The sequence below is a fragment of the Meleagris gallopavo genome, chromosome 15 (assembly GCF_000146605.3).
Source record: "Meleagris gallopavo isolate NT-WF06-2002-E0010 breed Aviagen turkey brand Nicholas breeding stock chromosome 15, Turkey_5.1, whole genome shotgun sequence".
NCBI lineage: Eukaryota > Metazoa > Chordata > Aves > Galliformes > Phasianidae > Meleagris > Meleagris gallopavo.
In genome coordinates this window covers 6,604,271-6,622,966 of record NC_015025.2, presented here as the reverse complement: position 1 = coordinate 6,622,966, position 18,696 = coordinate 6,604,271, and the positions used below count along the sequence as shown (strand labels likewise).

At 34.1% G+C, this 18,696-nt stretch overlaps 1 protein-coding gene across 4 annotated transcripts in view; it reads right to left on the bottom strand.

Annotated features, from left to right (window-relative positions):
- Nucleotides 1-18,696, bottom strand: part of GABRB2 (gamma-aminobutyric acid type A receptor beta2 subunit) — a 136,610-nt gene that overhangs the window by 83,398 nt on the left and 34,516 nt on the right. For all 4 annotated transcript variants that reach the window (XM_010718904.3, XM_010718903.3, XM_003210320.4 and 1 more), the window contains exon 6: nucleotides 2,174-2,394. In XM_010718904.3, coding sequence (XP_010717206.1) covers nucleotides 2,174-2,394 — 221 coding nt within the window. The remainder of the gene's footprint in view (nucleotides 1-2,173; nucleotides 2,395-18,696) is intronic.

The following is an 18,696-nucleotide window of genomic DNA, read 5'->3' as shown; positions in this document are numbered from 1 at the left end:
ATTTCCTTTTTCAGAATCTTCAAGTACCAGCAAAAACAATCCGATAGAATACATTACAGAAGAAAAATCAGATAGATTTGTGTTGCTGTAATTCTCAATTATGTTAAAAGTTAAATTTCAATTTAAGATTAAGTGTTTGATGACCCTTATTTGTTTTTGGAATGCATCTATGCAATATCCTCGGAGCAACTTAAAACTATTACACGGTTCTTTAGCTGATAGAGATTTTCTTGCTAATAAAGTAAATGCCACAGTTTGCCTGTTGGGCAATAAAACTCTGAATTTTTTTCACTTGATTGCAATGTAATAATCTTGGATAATAGGGCTTTTAATGGAAGAGATTCCTGTGACTTAAAGCCTTTTTCCTATTAAGCTTAATTGAATTAATTATTCACATACTAATGATTTAACAGCTATTCATATAAAATAGAAGCAAAAGATCCTCTTGAATACTTATCCTATACTTAAGATCTAATAAAGGAACTGAAGTAAAATATCTTTGTTTTCATTTGGATAGGGGAGGTATTTAAGATCCAACTACCCACTCTCCTGCTGTGGATGGAGGTGTTCTGAAGAAAAATGCATCTCCAATCTTTGAGTCCTATGTAGAAGAAAGATCCTCAAGACAGTCAGCAGTCTCCCTTTTTACTCCAAAAATTGCATCTTTCCCAAAATTGGTTCATTTTGTCAATGTGTTGCCACACAGGAAAAGTGCAACAGTGATTCTAAGGAGAGCAGAGTAGATTAGTATCTATCCAACAGCTACCATCCCAAAGTGCATATCAAGGCTGGCATTTTATAATTCTTCATAATAATGCTTGGCACTTACACCGTGTTTTATGAGATCAAAGCACTTCACAAACTAATTAATCTTCACAACACCCTTGTGAGAAGGTAGGTTTTACTATTCCAATTTAATAAATGGATCAACTGAGGCAGAGGAATTGTACACTTTCATGCCACAAAGGGAGCCCTGGTCTTCAGTCCATAGATTAGAAGTAACAGAAGCACAAGTATTGTAGTGAATTCCCTGGGACTGTCAACTGAACTATTTGCATGAGTAAAGAAAATAGAATCTGGCCCATACCTTGTTTAGTTAAAATTACAGACAATTCACTTAAGGATTTTACAAGGGAATCAAGAAGCCCAGGTTCCTTTCCTCGTGTAGGATCAAATTTACTGTACAAGTCACAGAAATAAATATATACAACTGTGCGCTGCTCTCCTTTACATCTGGGAAAAAAATAATCAATATAAAAGCACCTCTTCCTTGACTTGAGTTACAGGCAGAGTAGAAAAATCTCACAAGAAATAAGATAAATGTACTAAAGAAAGCTTTTAGAATTCACGCCCCCCCAAATTCATATTGTATCTTTTCTTCAACATGAAAATATGAGACCTTCTAGTTTGAAGCTCTGCAAGGTTTTCAGTTTTTTTTATTTTTTTTTAATCCAGTCAACATTTTCTGCTTTGTTACAAACTACATCATATTAAGTCTTTTGCAGGAATATATTTAAATCTCTCAAGGGAATTATTTTCTTTTTTCTATGAATGTTACAAAAGAGATTCCAATTTTCAAACCTTCTAAAGTTCTTTTGTTTATTTCTGCAGTCATTAAGAATTTATTTAATGAGTATATAGCCATTCACTCACAAAACTAGGCTGAAAGACATTTCAGGTCAAACCTTATATCAGCAAAAATGAGAAAGCTGATTTTCATGACAGTAACATACAAATCAATTAAATGTTTAATTAGCATTGTTTATAAAATATATCATTTAGTTAAACAACCAGTTCAGACATATACATTTTCCTTTTTCCCCACCAATCCTCGCTTTATAATTGTTATTTCAGTTCCTTTGAGGATGCAGTTCTAAAAACAGCTTTTAATCCAGAATGTGTATTTACAATAGTATTTATAGTCTTATCTGTTCTTAAAGCAAGTATTTTGGAACTGTACTAAAAGCAGAAGTTTATCTCCAAATTTCATTAAAAAAAAAAATCTTCATCCATTCTTCAAATACTTAAGTTAAAATTGTTTCTGGAATATCAGCAGTTATACAGAACATAGCAATACAAAGAACAGCAATAAATAAGGTAAACAAAATAGGCATTAATTTGAAGCCACGATTAAAAGACTAAAAATAACGAGTCAGAAATGGTTCAAACTGACCTTAGTCCATACAAGACCGTCCCATCTGGATGCAAGCGGATCATTCTGTTCTTCACAGTGACACCATGTACGAATGACTTCTTGTCATTCAGGAAATAGGTATCAGGAACCCATAGCTGATCAGCTACTCTATTGTCCAGAGTAAGGTTTAGAGGTATTACATTATATGACAGCCTCTTATCTCTCCATGCTTGCTGAAAGTACATCGTCAAGGTATAGTCCTGTAGTTATAAAAACAAGAAAAGACAATTTACATTAAAATAGAGAGCATACATATGCAAATATGCAAATTTAGCTGTTGTGATTTTGCTTGTTTCAGTTTAGAATTTCCATAAGTAAACTGTTTGTTGTTACTGTGCTGAAGAGTTTATACATACTTAAAAAAAAAAAAAGAGAAAATAGAAAAGATTGATTTTTTGTGACTGACATGGTGTTTCAGTATTTAAAAAAAGAAAGAATAATAGAAAAAAAATACTTTGAGATGGTTAACAACTTGCAATTTCTATAGCACTTAACAAGCCTAAAAATTCTAGGAATTAAACATTCACAGACCTAAATTTTACCTCTTAGCCTTCACTGTATTCAGCGAAGTTAGATCTCTGGATAAGCCCTTGCATCTTTAAAATTGCAGCTACCCATTCAAATGCTTTTCTAAATTAAAATCTCTTCAGTCTGTTAACTTTCCCCTGGGCACTGAAATCAAAGGGAAGTCCCCAGTGTTTCTGTGCATTTCTAAGCATAAGTCTTATGCTTAATTTTACAGATGAAGTGACTCTGGTTACTTCAACGGGACAATTCAGAGAGCACAATTAAGCACCTAGCTAAATATGTGCAGTATTAGGTGACTGCTAGCTTTTTTTTTCTACTAAATATATCACTAATAAACAGTACTTGGGAGATATTTTCAGTTTTCGTGTATTGTGATGATATATCATAAACTAATTTCTAGCATTAGATAACAGAAAATCATGTAAGATCTGAATATTTTATTGCAAAAATTGCAATACTGGCTCTCAATTGTTACTTTATATTTCATTGTCCCTTTAGTTTATTTTAAAGGATGTGACAAGGACCGAAAATACATTTTTATTTTAGCTGGCAAATAAATATTCAAAGGCACCTGTCACAACTGTATTTTATGAATATTTTTATCTAAAAAAAAATCAACATGGCATAAACAGTACACAGAATTTCTTACAAAACCAAAAAGTTTAATTATTTTCTAGAAACAAGAAAATGTTCAGTCATATACTGTCAGTAAGAAAATGTATTAGACTTCATTATTATAACATATCACAACATAAAATAGATAGACTGTAACAATCACTGCCCTATCACCCTTGAGATATCACATTTTATTCTTATTCTAAAGTATAATCTACATGTACTAACGTAAGTCATACATATGAAAGACCCTTCCCTTTTACACCTCAGTAAAAGAAGAAGAAAGGCAGATAAGGAAAACTAAACATGTGCACAAAAATGAATTACATAAATCTGCAAATTTGGAGCACTGGTATAGCTAAAAGAAATGCCAAGACATCATGCTGGAGTTCAGGGACCGTGTCCCAGAAAAGATCTGGTGTACCAACTAAAAACTATTCAGCATCAAATGGCCTAGTTTTCTGACACGGTTGCAGTGTTTGATGGTCAAATTAAGATATCTTAAATAATTTTTGTGAATCTTTTTAAGTAAAAAAAAAAAAAATCAAGTTACATATCTCAATGTCTGATTAGCTACAAAAAGATGAAAACTGTGCACACATGGTTCAATTCATTCCCTAGTAAAGAAAGAAACATCTGTTCTCAAAAATCCAACAAATTCAAAAAGATTTTTAGGCACAACATATTCCTGCACTGTCCTATGGCTCTTTGACATTAAGACCATCCTCACCCTGCAGAAATACTACTAAGAATAAAAGTCGGCTAATTTCACGTTAAATATGGGAATTCCCCTTGGCAGTTAAGATAAATATCGAAACAAATACATATCAAAAAGTATCTTGTCTTTTTAGGAAGACAGCCACACTGTGAAGAAGTGGAAGTATTGAAGTGGCTAGCAGAAGACGATAGTAGTTTGGTAAATAGGACCTTAGCATGCTATTAAATTCACAGAGTGAGATTACTGGTAGTTTACTTAAGTGTAAAGATGAAACAGAAGCCAACTCATGTAAAAAGTCTGGCACAAGACACTAATTGCAACAGGTTGAAAGTGAAATGAAATCAAATCTCACGGTGACCATGCTAACTATGCTTTGTATAACATGATAAAGACCAACTATGGAAGCACAGGCTGTTTATAATACATGAATACAGAGATACAGTTCACAAATATAAATAAATAGGTTCACCAGTTACCCTGGACACAAAGTTTAAAATGCACTGTACAAATTTCTATTACTACAGTAAAATTTAAAAAATTAACAAATTTTGTTTAGTGTATTTATAAATACTTTTTTTTTATCCTGAATTCACAAGTTAGCATTGGTGTGAAAGTTGTCTGAAAATGCATTTACTGCAAACAAACATACACTGGGAGATTTAAATTTAAATGAATATAACTGCTATAAGCAGCCAAGTTGTCAATGACCTCCAATGATCATAGGGAAGTTAATGCACAGGAAAGCATTACATCTAAAAACTGGCACTCCTACTTATATTTTCTAGTAATATCTTTTTTTTTTATATATATATACATATACACACACAAATTTTCTTTCATCATTAACATCCAAAAAGTTTTCTTAAGCCAAGAAAAGAAAAAAAAAAATGAAAGGAAAGAAAAGAAAAATAAAAATGTCTATTTGGGACTACTACAAGCCATAACTACAAGTTATACACCGGTATAAACTAGACCCATCTCTGGTCAATAATTTCCAAATGCATATTTTTGGTCCTCTTTTTATGCTGGAAGAAGGATCAAGGCAGAAGGAAATAAACTTCATAAATATTCACAGTGACTGTGGGAGTCTAATGCAAAAGATGGAGGCAAACATACATTTTTTTCCATGCATTTCAAAGGATACTCCAATTTGAGAATAACAACATAAAAAATATAGCTCTTTTTCTTCTACATTTCAGAAAATGGGACTGATTCACAGAGTAGCTTGAAAATGTATACCTACACTTGTATTAACAAGGATATAAAGCAGCTGCTTTAACACTTTAGAAGTAATAAAATCAGGACACTTAGGAGAAGAAAAATAAATAAGTCTAAGGAACATTTTGTGTATTATAAATACAACATACACCAGCAGGGAGTTGAATAAGCTATTTATTTCAACTCATTAGTATTGAATGGAGAACTCATTTGCAATTTGGCTTAAGTCCCTTCTTCTTCACTTCCCTGGTTATTTCTAACTTGCATTTAAAAAAAAATGCTTTACTGCATTTCCCAGTGCAGCATTATTAAAACCAGCTAATTTTCTTTGAAAATACTTGAAGCTGAAGGTTTTGCCTGAATGCTGTATTTATTTACTACACATATTTGAATAGCTGGCTGCTTGCAACATGCTTAAGTATATTTAAGTAAATTATGAAGAGTACAGATCTGTGCTGGAAAAAAAAGTGCATCTTAATATATTAAAAGCTATTTAGTCAAGAAGAAAGTAAGAAATGTAAAATCAACCCCCTCCTCAGACTTAAATGAAGTTACCAATGAAGAGTGCAGTTTATACACTGGAAAACATGTTTCAGTGCTTGAGCAGTCCAGAAAACAATCCAAAGCAAAGCGCTTCAAACAAAAGAAGCATCAGTGGATTTACCTCAAAAGTAATGGCTTTCCCTGAGAGTGAGTCATTGAAAAACCCTACAGTTCTCATTTTTTTTTTACATCTAATCATTGCAACATGTTCTATTCTTAACTGCCCATCTCACATAGGTCAAGAATATCAACATGGCAAGTCTGCTCTGTTGGCACTGAAGGCACCACTAAGTGGTCTTAGTTTTGCAACTTGGATTGAAAGCAGAATGAACTGTTGAAAAAGTAGGCTTTTAGGAATAGATAATGGAAAAGAAATATCACAATAAATTACCAGCTATTTAAAAAAAAAAAGACAAAAAGCCACAAACATTTACATGTTCCCTAAGTATTTACTTCAAAAACAACAATAAATGACCCACTGACATCAAGAATCCAACACAGAATCAAAGTTGAACTCCCTCAGCCCACCTAATCTCACTTCCTAAGGTGGCTTCACATCCTTTTAAATTCCTTGAGTTATTTATGTCTCCTAGAAGTTTGCAGGTAATTTTTCTTGATGGGAATTGTAAGATCTGAAGCCTATGATATTTCCAAAACATGAAAAGATCCCAATATCAAAGCTCACCATTTATTCTGCTGCAATCACCTCCAAATTATTTATCAGCAATTCTCATTCTTCAGCTGAACAAATAACCAAAGATGGGTTGTTTACCTTCTGCAACACGGTTCTTGGAAAAACACAGCGCTACGGAATCAAACTAAAGACTTGCGTATGGAAGGCAAACTACTGGAGTCCGAAATATAAAGCTTATTTCTACTGATTCTATGAAACTCGGAGTAACACGTTGATCATCATTCCAGCATCCAGATCACGAATGTTTGTTTCCTCAGCTACTACTGAGGTTTCTTTGCAGTGATTTGCAGATTTGGTGCAGCATTTACTTAACAGTTCTTTCTGTTTCTGCATTACCAAAGGTAATGCATCCTATTTATTTCTAAGGAAACTGTAACAGATGCAAAGAACAGAGTAGCTCTATCTATCTCTATCTGCTATCTATAGCAAATCCACTGCACTTTGATACAGCACCACTGTATTTCACACACTTTAAGGAAATAAAGCCATTATGGCTAATGTGTTTCCCATCAGTTCAATTAGTTCAGCAAGACACCGAGATACTTGGTTTTCATTTCTAACAAGTCATCCAGACTGAACAATAATACTGCACTTTTACTGATCCAGCAATCTGCATGTCATTCCAATCAAAGAACAGATGCCATATGTCTTTTAGCTCTCTGACTTGCAGCCTCTCGATAACAAGACAAAGATTTGAAAAGTGAACTTGGAATGAAAGCAGAAAGATACTTACTCTGGAGTCACACATCTTGATATCTTCAGATTTTTCTCTTTTGAAAAATCTACACCTCTGTTTATGAAGCTTCACAAGATTCTTAAGTGAGCAATACAAATGCAAATTAAAGTGAATAAATCTAAACTATACTCACCTTAAACAAAAATATACATACTCTCAGACATAAAATTATGCGGTATTGTTATTTAGTCAGATCTTAGAAGTGGAATAAATTATTTTGAACCACAAGAAACATCCAAAAAGTTAGTTTATATTTGTCTTTCAAATGTCATGTACTTCCCAGAGAGACCAATTCTGAGTTCATATGCAATTCAACAATACTACATAACTGCAGAAAGGTAAATACCTACAATAGTAATCACTCCTATTGCTATCTTTACCAAGATTCCCTTACTCTAGCTCATTATTAGCAGTATTTCGAATAAGAAAAATAATCATAACTGCTTAAATAGAGTGGAAATAAACTGGTGATTAAGCAGAACCAGAGATATAAATGGAAACTTTGATGAGAGTAAGTGGTGGCCTGAATTATTTGGAAGAAGGGACTGCCACCAGAAACACTTATGTCTTACTGGCTGTTTCGAATCATGATAATAATGTTTTTTACAAGATAGGAATATAGTAATTGAGTGCAAGTAAAACACAGGAAATCAGTTTGTGCTTAGGTGCGGACCTGAACTGACATAACATTTGAGCAAGTGCTCTTTTTCCTAATATTTTATACGAGGGCTGCTATGAAAAGTGCCTCCTATTTCACTATGTTGGCAGGATGGCAGCACAGTTTCAATCTTCCCACCACTATTCCATTACATTTAGTTGCTGCACAACAGACGGCAGCTGAGGGGCAGTCTGACACAACAGCACCTGACACGGAGGTGTGTGTGAACAAGGGGGTGTCACTGAACTCCTCCATGTGGAAAAAACGGATGGCCATGCCCAGCTGTCACACAACAAAATTAGGAGTGTCTATAACACACCGATCAGTGGATAGAAACCAGAGGGCGGTGTATGAAACTGAACACTGCCTTCAAATGCATTGGAAAAAATGGTAGCAATGTTGGAATATCGCAAAGTTTGTGCCAGATAGGTCCCATAAATGTTTACAGATGAACAGAAAGAACACCGTATGAAAACTTGTCAGGACCTACTGAACCAATAGGGGGCAGAAGGTGACATTTTCCTGGACCACATCATTAGTAGGGATGAGACATGGTGTCACCACTACAAGCTAGTGTCAAAACAGCAGTCCGTAGACTTGCGACATGAATTCCCCATCTAAGAAAAAGTTCAGGACACAGCCCTCAGTATGATGTGTGCTGTCTTTTTGGGAAGGAAAGTAATGATCCTCCTGGATTTCCTGGAACCCAGACAAATCATCGACTCTGGCTGCTGCACCGCACTGATAGGCTGAAGGCTTGAACTTCCAGAGACAGCTCAGAGAAAAAGTCAGCCTTTCTCATGCAACACCAGGCCCCATACCAGTTTGAAGCACATTGCAATCCTGGCTGGACTGTCCGACTATACCCACTGTATAGTCCAGATTTGGCACTTTCTGACTTCCATGTATTTGGGCAAATGAATGATGGACTGCATAGGCAACGTTTTCCTAGCAATGCTGCTGTAATAGCAGCTGTGAAACCATGGGTCACCTCCACTAGTTTAGATGTTTATGAGTGTGGCATGCAGGCTCTTGTTCTTGTTTCTTGGTGAAAACGCACAGCTAATGGTAGCTGAGAATTGGCTTTATCAAATAGAGCTGTTGTGTTCTTTGCATTCGTCACAGTTTCCTTAGAAATAAGCAGGATGCATTACTTTTGGAGCAGAGTTTCCAGAGATCTTCATATATAAACGAGTCCTTTGGAACATATTCAGAAACAGAAAGAATTAAGTAAATGCTGCACCAAATGATCATAAATAACTTCTGAACAACTTATAAAATTAATAATGAAATGAATGCACATTCATTTAAAGAATATGATACTTGTTTCTAATTTTTTGCAATAATTTCAAGAATATAAAATATATATTTTATGAAAAGAAAATAAATATATAAACAGATATATACACACATGCAGACATACTTTAAATATAGTCTTGCTGATAAACAAGCTTTCTTTTAAAGAAAGATCACTTCATGATGGCAAGGAAACTCCAGCGACAAAAGATTTATTAACGTGTCTGCTCTTGTGTAAGCTAGCTAGTCTGCCTTTTTTACAGTTCCTAAATTCCCATCAGCAGACTTTAGTCCAATAGAAATTAAGACTTAATGAGAACTGAGATACACTCAGTGTTTTACTACTAAACAGGCTGTCTTTTGACCAACTATGGAGTATATAAATAAACAAAACAGATAGGGAAATTGGCTCCCTGTTACAAAATCTGTTAAACATACGTCAGCAGTTACAGTCCATCCCTTTAACATACAGTCTCCTGACATTTTAAGGAGCTTTGCATCACCTCACTTAACCTGATATACCAGAGTATTTATTCTTTCTGAACCCAGAGTCTATCTGCTATTATCTCCATGTAAGAAAACACATACATGGAGTTTTCAGGTTGGGAGTGTCTACAAAATTCAGATGAGTGGCTGCTAACTTCTCCCTTTTCGTTTCAGAATTACAAATGAAAGAATGAATCTTCAAGAATTAGTGTTTAAAAGTAAAACACTACTACTAATCCTGCTAGATTTCTATGCTGCCTTTCTTGATCGAGTTTCTTGGTGTAAATAAAAAAAATAAGAAAGTATGATTAGGTAAAATCCCAAATATCCACCGTGCTGTTAGCACATGCACCCACTTAGGAAACACAAATGGAAATGATTCCAGACAACTGGGATGTGCCAGCTATTTTTAAAGCTACTTTGCACTCACATATGAAGCACCAGCAGCAATTGGTTTCTCTTAAACACTTTCACAGATTCTGTTACTCTTCTTTCTGGCCTGCTGATTCCAAGTTGTCTAAAATGGCTCATTAATCTGTTAGTGACAAACTGATGTCTCTAAAGAAGCAGTGTACTCTGGAGAGTACAAATCTCCCACAGATACATTCCTATAAGCATTTATATATCATGGTCTAATACACTAGAGGCTATACACTGCACTTCAGACTAATGTGTTTCCTTACTGTTTACACATAAATCTTGTGGGAATAGACAAAGCACCGTTATTTAGTTGCCTTACTTGAGCAATGCTCTTGAATTCTCCAACCTTATGTACAGATTTCATAAGGTTGAACAGTGAAGAGTGCGAGAATAAATAAAGAAGAACAAAAACACAGATAGTGCCATGTCATGTAGGTCTTTTTGATATTTTAAATGCTTTCCCCATAACCCAAGATGTGACAGGTTGCTACTCTCAAAAAATGTCAGGCATCGCAGAGTGCTGGCAGCACTGAAGTAAAAAGGACAATTTTAAATAACTGCACATCATTCTTTTCATAGTGATGACAAGCGTGTGGAAATTGATAGAAAGTCCAATCTGCATGACAGCCAAACGCTTCAGCAAAGAGAATACGCTTAGTAGAAACGCTTCCAAGAGAATCAGTGATGTATTCAGATGAAAAAGAGATGATTATTATGTTCTAAGGAGACAATTTTTTTTTTTTAATCTGCAAAAATATTGCATTTTTAACAGTCAGTGCACCTGCATTAATTATACTTTAAACTGTTTATGGCTCAGCAAAGCCAAAGCCTGTTGGAATATCCCAGAGGGAAGAATTTTCATTTTGAGTGCCTCTATTAAAAGCGTCTGTTTTTCTTTGACAGATAAAGAAGCCTTCTTAACTGCAATACCCACAAAAACAAACAAACAAAATATAAAGATACCATCTAGCTTTCATACTTAACCTGCAGATTTAATCTACAAGAACTTAACTCTGAACCATGGGACTCAACAGGTGGACACATTTGGATAGGTGTGTTGAACTCTACATTCTATGCAGTAAATATTCATGTGTACCTTGCCATTTTGATTTTTATTAGGATTCTGTCTTATTCACAATTAAGCTGTATTAAATCACTTTTTTCCATAAATAAATACATTGCTGTTTTTCTCTTATGAGTGACTTAGATTCTATTCATGACAAATGTATTCCCATAATTTTTAATATGTTTATAAGCTTAATGTGGAAAAAAATAGATGTTAGTCAACAAATCTGTTTTCTTTTTCCTATTGCAAATTCATCATGTAATAGATGCATTTAATCAGTTTACCTTGAATTCTCAAAAAGGCAATTCTCAAACAATATATCAACATACTAGTGAATTCATCTTATACTTTTTTATGGATCAAACTCATAACAAAATATTTTTTAAAACTCTCACAGATTAGATATTATTTACAAGTTTAATTTTTCATGCTAGTATTTCCTTCTTTTGGATGGAAAAAAAAAAATAAGGAAAGCAGATGTGAATGCTTTGGAAACAACTCCCTTCCACTCCCATTACACAATTATTTAGCACTCAATACATAGCTTTTTCAAGGTGGCAAGAGAGAGCATGCTCTGAGTGCTATAATGTGATTCACGCACATCCTGGAAAAAGAGCTGAGAAAAAAAAAAGTAATGTGGAAAGAACACCAGAAGGACAACAGGAAAGATCAGATTGAATACAGCAGGGATGTTTTCATCATCTGTACCGCAGTGACCAAATGGAAATAACTGCTTTGACAGCTGGAAACATCAAGAGCAAGACAGAAGTTTGCCTCTTTTCAAGACATGAAAGGTAAACGGTTAACTGGAAATGGCACAGAAAGTATTTCTCTCTTGACATTAAAATCACTGAAGTATAAAAATTCTCCATTGTTCCAGCAAAAAATAAAAAAATAAAAAAAATCCATATCAGAATAAACTTTTTTTTAACTTCTGCTGGTGAGCCTGCCTACCCCACTTCATTTAAAACCATGCTAAAAAAACACACAAACCAACTGGCACTAAAACCCATATATATGTTCACTTTTACTCCCTGACAAATAAAAACTGCCATTGCTCTGTACAAATTACAGATCCATAGCATATTAAGTTCCAGTTACACAGTATCCATAGCTGTGCAGTTCCATGACATATACTAAGAAAATCCATTTTAAACAATTAAACACAGAAGTAATAAATAAAATACGATGAAATAATACATAAAATTCAAGAACCCTGTTATTATTCCTCTGAGACCATCTTGAAAATGGGTACCTTCTCTGGGTCTCTCCTGGCAAATTGATCAGTCTTGATGAATTTTTAACACTAGGTTTCCGCACTTGTTTTCCAACACCACAATAAAGACTTGGTTTAATACTTTAATCTCAGCAGCTTCAAAAAGACATTAGTGTGAGTGTTTTGTTTACTCTCTCAAATGATTAGAGTTGAAGCCATTGCAGTAAGTGCACAGCTTCAGCAGGTGTTGAACAAGCAAAATCTCAAATAGCTCATACATTTCGAGCTGTTACCTCATATGTGCTTAATACAGTAATTCTGCTTGAGAACCCTACGTTATATTTGGCAAGCAGAACACATCAATTTGAAATCCACTAGTTCGTAGATGGTTAATTCATGCATGAAATGCATGCATTTACATATCAGTTCACTGGCTTAATTTACAACAAATCTATTTCTTTTTAAATAACATCATTGTTTCCTACTCAAAAGCCACTAAAATGCTTTGGAATGTATTGCTGCATTGCTGTATGTAAGTTAGTTGAAGCTTAAGATTGGACTTGTTTGTTTAGGAAATTCTATTTTGAGACACATCCTTTTTCAGTCATATCGAAATGTTGCAGAACTTCCCCAAGATTCTCCTTTTACTAATACTAGTATTATGCCCTATCTGGAAAAAAAAAAAGAAAGAAATCTTAAGTACTGCACTTGTCAAAGAGGATGTTTCATCAACGTGATCTCTCATTCTCTTCCTCATTTTCTTCCCTTCCATTATTTAAAAAAAAAAAAAAGACCAGCACAAAATCTCCAATATTACTTACTCTTTAGAGATTTGCATCTATAGAGTCAACACCCTATTCTTTTCTGGTCACCACCTTTTCCATGGAAGTTCCAGAAAAAATGGCACTTTTAAAAGGAGGCACTACAGTACGCACTTTTGATAACAACACCACTTGTAAGGGGTCTTGAGTTCCATCACAGTATTACAGACAATTGGGATATTTTTGGTTTTTGTTTTTGTTTTTTTTTCTAGCCAGTCCATAACCAATCCTTATATGTTCTTCACTGCAGAAGTAGTACAGGAAAGAGGAATTAAACATAAGAAGAAAATAAATTCAATACATGAGTAGAAATTCATATGTAGCCTCATTTCTGGCAAGATATTGGCAGCAAAACTATTTTGAGAAAAATGTAATGCTAAATCTAAGGTTCAAATTTAATTGGTAGTTAGATTGACAAATGAAATAATATTGACATTTTTTTAATACACAGTAGCTCTACTTTTACAGCACTTTCATGCGAGAGTCACTGCATTTAAGATCATTAAAATAAAAACATCTACAGCATATTAGGAAAAGAAAGAAGGTTTGAAAAAAGGCAAGAATAGCTTCTTACAAATGTCTAAGCCAATTCAAGTAAGGATAGACAACAGACAGACTTATCAACAAATTGACTAAAATCCATTAGCACAGAGTAAAACAGAAAATTTTTTCTTTTGTCCTAAAATCTAAAATATATAATGAGAATATAACAAATGTTCTGAAATTGTAAACAGGCAGAGGATTTTGAAAATCCTGCCAATAAATCTTGCTATACAGACATTTATACTGACTCATGCCATTAGTATCCCAATGTTTCAGTCAATTCTTATATGTTAAATTAAAGTCTTCCAAAAAAACAAACAGTTACCATTAATTTCGAATAGCATTTCAGAACCACTATTTACTTGCTCTTCTTGGAAATGTCACTATTGATTTTACTTCATGTCTGTTGTGTCATCACTTACCACTTACGTGCCAAACTGGCTCGAAATTTTGATTGATAACTCTACTACAAATACTTTATTGCTTGGTGATATTTCTTTACCTGTACCAAAGCTCTGTTCCTATTTGCTAAAGTATGCACAGAACATATGGTTATGGCACTAGTATCTCTAATAAAAACATTGTGATTGCTAGCCTGGGCGCTGATTCATATTCTAATTCACACTCTTAACTAACAGAACAGCCGCAAGATTGTAAGGTTTTTTTCAGCAAGAGATGAAGAGGAAGAAGAGAGAAGGTAAGAAAGAATGTTGGGCTTACTCAACACTGAGAAGAGTATGCCATAAATTAATTGCTTTATTTCTTGCATTAGACAACTTGTTATTAATGTCACCAAATATAACAATTAAGCACTCCTCTTAAATTATCTCCACATCTGTACAGTGTTCAAAAAAGTCAAGCCAGATCTCAGCTGGCCTATGGCATAATGAGATTATCTATAGCAGTTTATAATTAACAAATAAGGGTTATGCTATATGTACCCTCAAACACACTTATTTAGGAACTCACTGTAATACTACTCTTAGTATCTGCTTGTTTGAGATGTCTGGCCAGGAAAACAAAGCACTGAAGATGCACTCAGGACCTGTGAGAATTAAAGAGTCTTTAAATGAAATAACAGAAAAGAATTTATCTAAAATTATAGCAGATTTTCCACAAAGTGAAGGTAAATATGTACTTAATGCTTCATGAAAGCAGTTCTCCTGAGGAAAGTGTGTAGAATCTAAAACAAAGCATATCCTTCAGAGCATTCCAAAGATTCTCTGACCATTTTCCTAAATCAATATTGAGAAGGTTAAAAAAAAAAAAATCAAAAACCAAAAACAGAGGTAAACACACACAGGGGAAAAAAATAGTAGTTCTGGTTTGCATTTACACTGAACTTCAGAATCTGAGGTACAAAACATTGCATAAGCCAAAGTCCAATACTGGTCTCTGAATTTTATGGACTGCTTATACAGACAGTGGCAATTCTGATCTTCCCTAAATTGATGATGGGCCATTTTATAAGAGAAGTCTTGAGATTCTAATTGATTTTAAAATTATACTTAGACTCTTACTCCAGATCTGGGTGCATGGAAAGTTCCTAAATATCTGATACCGTTTCTACTAACTTTATTTCACTTGCATTTTTGTTTATGTTCTCATCATATTGTGTCAGAAAGTTAACTATTAAGCAGTTTAACAAACAGTAAATCTCTTTTTAATTCCCTACTATAAATTTAACTTAACTTCCTACATGAGTATGATTCACAATGAGTTTGATTCAGAGACCACACTGCCATAAATATCTCAAAATTATTTTTTTTTCTCAACAAGAAAAATATTAATTTCTGTATTCAGCTGTATGAAAATGTGTATATGCAAATATTTGGATGATTTCTTCAGATATGTAGAACCCCATACCACAGAGCTTACTTCTATGACTCCACTACACTGAGAGTTGCTGAGTTTTACCTTTGTCTTTTACTCTGATGAAGTTGAACAAAACAGAAGTAGTGAATTACTAAATACATTCTTGAACATTGTGATGCTTCAGCACTGCAACTTATTGCACTGGAAACTAGCAACACAAAAATTGTCAGTTCAGTAAGTTAGATATAATCTGTTACTCAGAACAAAATTTTGATATATTATGCAATCTTAGAGGATGCTCTATTTCTTCTAGTAGATTGACCATCATTTGGAAATTAGATAAGGACTCCTCCATCATTTCATCACTCTGTCTGCACAACTGGGGAAATCTGGCAGCCCATCATGTTACAACATGACTTCAAAGTGAAAGCACCTTCAACTATTCAGACATCTGCTAATCACTTCTAAGATATTTCTTAAGTCTTTCAGGTTATCAAACTGAATTTTATGAGAAGAAATGTTTCTGCTGTCATAACTGCCAGATCTAATTTTATGTTTGTTTTTACTTTCTGTGTTTAAGAACAGTAAAAGGCTCTCAGGAACTTTCTAGTGAATAAACAAATCTCAGCATATTCAGTAATCTATGCTTAAACTTCCCACATTTGTCTCAGCTCAATTAAACCTGCCACTCTGCTTAGAGCAAGACATTGGAATGGAAAAGTAAAATCCACCAGGAAGGGATTCAGATTTCAATCATTGGATAATTTACACAGTATTCATATATACTACTTGTTATTAACACTAAAACATTAAAAAAAAAAAATGGATGTGAAAATCCAGTATTCCTGGCTGACAGCCACACACAGAGAACCAACAGCTAACACTAAAGAAAACAAATTTTTATTCATTTACCTTCTGTGTGAAATGAACTGTGCAGTGAATTATTTAGAAGAGGGAAATTGTAATTGCATGTGTAATAACGCTGAAAATTAAGGAGAAGCAGATGGAAGACTAGAAGTTCTCTTTTGTAAGTGATAAGAGGATGATTCATAAGTATTTGACATTAGTTAAAATTACTTATGGAACAAATGTTTATGGAAAAATGTTCTCCTTAAGACAATAAGCCATCACACAGGCAGCAGAGATTGATCTCAACTGAGACCTTGAATCAAAAAAAGGACAGGAAATAGACTGAGAAATAAGGGCAAAACACGTTCACTTCTCCTACGCTGCTGAGATTTGAGTTCTAGCTTCCTACCTCAAGAATTCAGGATGCTATCTGAGGTATCACAGATCACAGTAAATCAATTTATAGTTTTAAGTGTATTTCATACTGCAGTAAAGTGGTAATTCACTTTCTAAAGAAGTTGGGAAAGAATAGACGCAATGGAATGTAACCTCATGAAATGGGTAAAGTTATATCACTTACAAGCAATCCTTAGAAAAGACTTCCTTTTCCCCTCCCCTAAGTCTCCACCAGAATTGTTGAAATGAAAGACAATAATTTCATCTGTACTTCATTGTTGCACATATATTAAATATATAAAAATATTTTCACTAAATACTTAAAGAGTAAGGAAAATAAATGAGATAATATGGGAACTTATTAATGTTATTTATCCCCCAATGTCACGTCATTAAAAATGTAGTAGTTCCCTTACAGACAATCCCTCGAACTTCTGTTCACAGTAAATAAGCCAGTACCTTCATTATCCAGTTGAGGTTTTTACTCCAACATTAACACACGTTATTTCCATGCAGTGCAGCCTTGCTGCAGTAGAAAAGGATGGTGCAGAATATGACTTCAGCAGTTTTTTTTTACCATCATTCAGCAGCAGAGAATTGGTGCCTTTTCTTCCTAGTGTCAGGAGTACTCGTGCTTTAACCCAGATCTTTTGACAGCAGACTACTCAAGTTCAAAGCATCATTTTACTTGTGCTACAGTTGTAGGCATAGATATGAGAAAGTGTGTGCATGCTGTGGAGCTAATAATTCAGTTAAGCAATATCTTAATTTCCCTGTGAAGCTTTTGGCTTAAAACACACAGCTAAGCATAACTGTCTATTCGTAGCTCCTACTCTTCTATTCCATATTCTGAATCACTCTGTTACAAATTACTATGCATAGGTAGTTATTACATACTAATCACATCACGTAGAGAAGGATTTACTGAGAATTACAATAAATTAATTGGGCTTCCTCTTCTATTTTAGCCATTTAAACAGATTACTGATAATACAGTAGGACATATTTGCTCTTCAGTATTGTTTGGGGATAGAAAACAAATGGTAAAATGATGTCTATCAACATTTTGATTCAAAATAACGAGCCACTTCAATTGTACTTTGGATTAAAAACTCTAAGGTAGAATCCCGAGGGAAAAAAAAAAGTATTTTTTGTAGTACTTTAAATATTTCGTTAAGTTGTATTATGGAAATTTAGTCCCACGACAGGGAGCTGTATTAACCAGTACAAGTGAGTACAGTGGTCTTATTTTGGTCACAGAAGTTTCTCCGTTTATTCTCAAAGGAAAGAATAGTTGTTCACTGCTTCTACAACCTTAGATCGAGAAAGTCTTTCTAAATGTGAAAAAACCACTGATTATACAGGTTAAAAAAACAAGTGGTCTGTCCATAACAGCATCCTAATATTATGTTTCTGATTCTGCAAAGCAGTATTTTATATTTACTTCATAAGGCAAAGAATGGCACTATTATGCGCTGAAGATATTTAACTACAGCACGCATGTTGTATCAATGACGTTAAAATTTTCTTCTGATAAAGCAACTGCAATGAATGGTTTTTAATATGTTGAGAAATCAAACCCTAGAGAAGTCAAGGATATTCAGCACTTCCTTCCCACATACCAATGCTAGGATGCTTTAACACATTCATTTTAATTAGCTGCATGCATGATTTTTATTTGTTCTTCCTATAATCTATTACTGCATATAACAGCATGGTGGTATCACATAACACATGGCAAAATCCAGAACCCTGTGTAGTGACTTCTGTCACATTCAGCAAGCTGCCTTCCAAAAAAAGTAGAAGGTTAGTTTGTGTGTTTTTCTAATTAAAGTTCTATAATGTCTATTTTCGTAAATGCCCTCCTCACTACCAAAAAAAAAA